Genomic DNA, 4,440 nt, shown 5'->3' with positions numbered 1-4,440 from the left:
TGATTTTTTTTTACTGACAACTAGAACAGAGATACTCTCACTACAAGGAAATAAAAAGAACTTAATTAGTCAAACTCTTGAAACTATTATTTACAATATTCTTATTTAGAGACCCACAAACTTCAGTACATCCAATATAAAAGCAGAATATCTAAAAATAGGCAAAATATTGCCAAAATTATAAGATACGCCCAAAACCTCCTGGTGCAAAACTTTATAGGTTATATAATTTATCTACGTGTAAAACTGTTTTGGGAGCTTCTCTCTCAACTTCGTGTTCAAGTTTGAAACTGCACCTACATTGCATGATAAAGGTTCAATTTACACACTGTATTACAACTGTTGAGTAAAAATGTAACATTTATTTTGATTGGAGGTTTAAGTAAAATTGGTAATTAATCAATTAAAAGATCTGCAGATGAGGCAGCAAAGGAATCATTCCCAGTGTAAATTTCTTGCATACGAATTGCATGAGGTCTTCGGCAGAGACACTGACAGTCCCTCAAAACCAGGAGGTGAACTAGAAGATGCTCCCATCCTTTGAGCAGTAGGTGTTGCACCAAACCCTGAGAAAGCTGATGTCCCAACACCTGAAGATGACGTTTTTGCAAAAGAAAATGAAGCTGGTGTCATTATATTGTCAAAGTCCAACGTGGGCTTAGTACCGAATGCTGCGGCACTGGGAACACTAGAGCTGGTCTCTGCATTTGGTGCAGTGTTCACGGAGTCTGGTTTGAAGCTGAAGGCTGCAGCTGACGGTACTGCACTGTTGGTAGGAAAGTCTGCAGGAAAAGAAGAGTTATTACTATTAGAAATAAACAAATTCTATATTTTACACTATACAATAAAACATTGGTGCATTTTAATTAGTTTAAAAAAACAAAAACGTGTAAAATATATTTTTTTTTTTAGCTCCAAACAGAAGGTTTTGCAAGTTACAGAAATACAAAAACAATGTCCTACATAACTTGTGCTAAAAACTCCTCCCAACACCAAAAATGACAGTCTGATAAATTCCCTGAATCAGTTACCACCTATGTCCTTTACTAAATATATTTACAGATAGGGCCATAGCTAGGGCACAAACTCTGGGGGGTGGGGACGCTGGCTCAGATGTGAGTGAGGAGTGACTCAGCCGCAGTAAGTACTGACTATGACAGTCAGTGTAGCTCTGAGACACTCAAGTCACTTACATTATCCGAGTGCCTCAGGGCGCCTAAATATAGGGGTCAGCGTCTGGCAGCCACCTGTGTATATAATATTTGTCTCCCCCATCCCTACAGCCATCGCTGTGCTTCTGGTGGCTAGTCCCTCTCCCAGGACATTATTGTATGTGCTGAGGATCAGAGCTCAGTTTATCTCCTTCCTTCTCTCCTCCTGTCCCACGACAGAAACTAAAATGAGCTGGTGAGGGAAGGACTTTTTTTTTTTTTTTTTTACATGTTATGTGGGTTCTATTAATATATTGTTGGGGTAGGGGCTAATATTGCACTGTGGGGCCTATTAAAGGTTAGGGCTCATCAGGAGAAATCTGATGCTGTGATATTGGGGCTGTTTGGGGGAATATGGATATTTATTAAATGGGAATGCTATTATTTTAATGTCGTGGATGTCGTTCGATTGTGAATAGATCTGTTTATTAAATTGGAACGCTATTTATTTCATTTTGGGGCTGAAGGAGGGAAAGGAGGCCTATTAATTAAACATAAACACTTCATTTACTGTCAGGCTGGTTGGGGGAAGGAGGCCTAATTATTAAACTTGGGTGCTATTGATTTAATTTCAGGCAGGTTGGGGGAGGGAGGACTAGAGCATTCACTCATTGCTCGGCTTTCCAGGATTTGAATAGTACCTATCCCTTTCCAAAACAGAGCTCCAACAATCCACAATCCGGGCAAGCAGAAATGGAGCTTAATGCACTTTGCAGCAGCAGGGACTCAAAGGGGTCAGCCTGGCAGAGAGATCAATAAAAAGTCACAAGAAAATGGACATGATCTGGGGAGGGAGGTGGTTGATGGGCAGCATAGCACTTAGTATGCGCCCAAAAAAGGTTGGCCCCTTCTCCGGCACCAAACCACTTCAAGACGGGATTTACTGTCACTGACAAAGATCTGGGGGCGCCAGTGTTCTCTCTCATCCAGGAAACTAAAATGTGTAGTTACAGCTCTAGCTACAGATATTATTTCTCTACAGTAATGAATCCAAACATGCTGTTTGGAAGATTAACACCTCTTTAAAGAGCAGAAACCAGTTTTTTTAATTGAAGAAGAAAGTGTTTTGTACACAATGTACGATAGCTGTGAAAACTTACTGGAAGAACCAAAGTCAGATTTCTGCAGTCCTCCAAACGTTGGTGTTGGGTCAGTAGATGGCCTGGTGAGCTCCTTAAGCTGAGGAACAGAAGTACAGACTATATTGTATTTTAAGCAAAACAAAGTTATAAAGTACTTAACAAGTAGATCTGTTTTTAATAAATCAGCAAGTAAAACATGAGCTCAATCGTATTTAAAACTGAAATATATGCAGGTATATATCCACAGTTATTAGTAGCCATCATATATAAGCTAACTTGTGTTTTAGGTTTAGTTCAGTGGTGCACAACTGTTTTGGTTAGAAGGCCACATTGGGAGATTGTAGTCATTTGAAGGGGCTGAAATAAAACTTAACTTTAAAAATGCAAAATATGTAGAATTTACTACAGTAAAAGGGGAACTGGTAGGTGTGCATTTCAAGCCTTCATCACTAGGCTCAGACAACTACTGTCCGGAGTTTCTATGCTGCATCAGACACTTCATGCTGGCACGGGGGGCAGGCACAGAGAGCAGCACAGAGAGTTGTCAAAGCTGAAGTGTTGGGAACTGGTAACAGTCACCAGTACGTCAGAGAGTCTCAGTGAAATGGAGGACTGGTGCGGATATGAAATAAGTGGTAGGACATAAGATGATGCTCACACAATAGGAATTTCAAAAAAAATAAAGAATGCTTGGGTGGGATTATCCTTTTAACTAAAGGGGTACAAAATAATAAAACATACAATGACAGCCACCCTGGCTAAGCCACACTTCTGTTTGGATCAATTATTGCTTTGAATTGCCATTACACACATTTAGAACAGTATTTTTGGTTTTACTTACATAGTTTTGAATATTCCCTTCTTTCTGAGACGTGGTACATTCCAGATGCATCTCTTCAGACGAGACGTCTGTAAAACCTATGAAAAACACAATATAACAAGCTCATTTAGCAAACGGACCATATAATAGAAATATAATTCCCTCCACATATATATAACCTTCCGGAAATGTTGTGTTCTAAAAGGAGAACAGAGGTTTCCCTAAGACTTGGTAACCCTAGAGACATCTTGTTGATCCTATAGATTATAAGCTCTCACAAGCAGGGTCCTCTCTAACCTCTGTCTAATGACAACACTTTCTTTCTCAAAGTTGCATGTCCTGGTCCTGTTTCTGTGTATGAACTTGCTTGTGTATGATTTGTTGTATTCACTATCCGGTGCTGCAGATTTTTATGGCACCTTATACATAAATGCTGATAATAAACAATGTTCTAGTGTTTGAGGAACTGAAAATTTCCATAATAATAATAATGATATTAATATATAGCCAATTAGTCAAATCTAATAGCTAACACAAATGTTAAAGGCGCAAAAAAAGATATGCTTCTATTGGCATCAATAGCAATTATATATAAAAGTTAGACAACTATATTTTTTTGACCTGGAAGGTCCCCAGATAGATAGACAACATATGACTTGAATAAAACTTTGCTTTACTTTAGTATGATTACCTGATGAATGACATGTTTTCTTTAAGACTGCATGAACAGAGAACTGCCCAGAAGATTTTCGGATGTCCAAATCTAGGAAGATTTCATCTCTATGTGGAGAGGATAAAGACTGGTTAAAGTAGCAAAAGTTTGCTACAGTGTAGATTTTTAAATACATGCATATGTAGATCAGAACGTCAAGTGTGAATCATGAAATGATCATAATAGCCAAGTTTGAGCAACTGGTGGACAGTGGATCTTCATCCCATATTTCCATGGACTCTAAATGTATGTCATTGTTTTCAAATACCAGCGATTGCATCAACATTATATAGCACGTATTTTACCCAATTTAACATCTAAGGGACTCAGTTGTAAAAAATGACAGGTCCTGCAGAACTTAGAGCCCTGTGGATTCCCAGCACAAAGCAATCAGGACTGCGGTGCGGCTTCCTTACCCAGAATAAATGCTCTCCCATGATCGTTCGCTCCTGTAACCTAATTCTCGCTGTTAACTAGTGACCCTCACCTGTAAACAGGCTTGGAGCCATACAGCTGCCACACCACAGGGAATAGCAAAGCTCCCAACACTAACAGCAGGAGTCCCAGACATACAGTGCACCCAACTGCACCACAAGAGAGACGATCTCAGTCTGT

General features: G+C 39.3%; 1 protein-coding gene across 1 annotated transcript; it reads right to left on the bottom strand.

Annotated features, from left to right (window-relative positions):
• Window positions 1-342: 342 nt before the first annotated feature.
• LOC142157665 (nucleoporin NUP42-like) lies at window positions 343-3,976 on the bottom strand. Its single transcript, XM_075211253.1, has 4 exons — window positions 3,805-3,976; window positions 3,135-3,211; window positions 2,312-2,390; window positions 343-782 (listed from the first exon to the last, which is right to left on the bottom strand). Exons 1-4 carry the CDS (start codon window positions 3,959-3,961, stop codon window positions 436-438), a joined length of 660 nt encoding a protein of 219 aa, XP_075067354.1. The 5' UTR covers window positions 3,962-3,976; the 3' UTR covers window positions 343-435.
• Between the last annotated feature and the right edge of the window lie 464 nt (window positions 3,977-4,440).

Source organism: Mixophyes fleayi, chromosome 5 (genome assembly GCF_038048845.1).
Source record: "Mixophyes fleayi isolate aMixFle1 chromosome 5, aMixFle1.hap1, whole genome shotgun sequence".
Taxonomy (NCBI): domain Eukaryota; kingdom Metazoa; phylum Chordata; class Amphibia; order Anura; family Limnodynastidae; genus Mixophyes; species Mixophyes fleayi.
Note: the sequence above shows the minus strand (reverse complement) of the source record. Positions and strands in the feature narration are given on the sequence as shown.

Bases quoted from the DNA above. Each gene is read 5' to 3' on its own strand.
- LOC142157665 (XM_075211253.1), bottom strand. From the start codon at position 3,961: ATGTATTTAAAAATCTACACTGTAGCAAACTTTTGCTACTTTAACCAG. The intron at 3,212-3,804 runs GTAATCATACTA...TGTTTTTCATAG, and splicing joins GAAAACATGTCATTCATCAG to GTTTTACAGACGTCTCGTCT. The intron at 783-2,311 runs GTAAGTTTTCAC...CTTTTCCTGCAG, and splicing joins ATCTGACTTTGGTTCTTCCA to ACTTTCCTACCAACAGTGCA.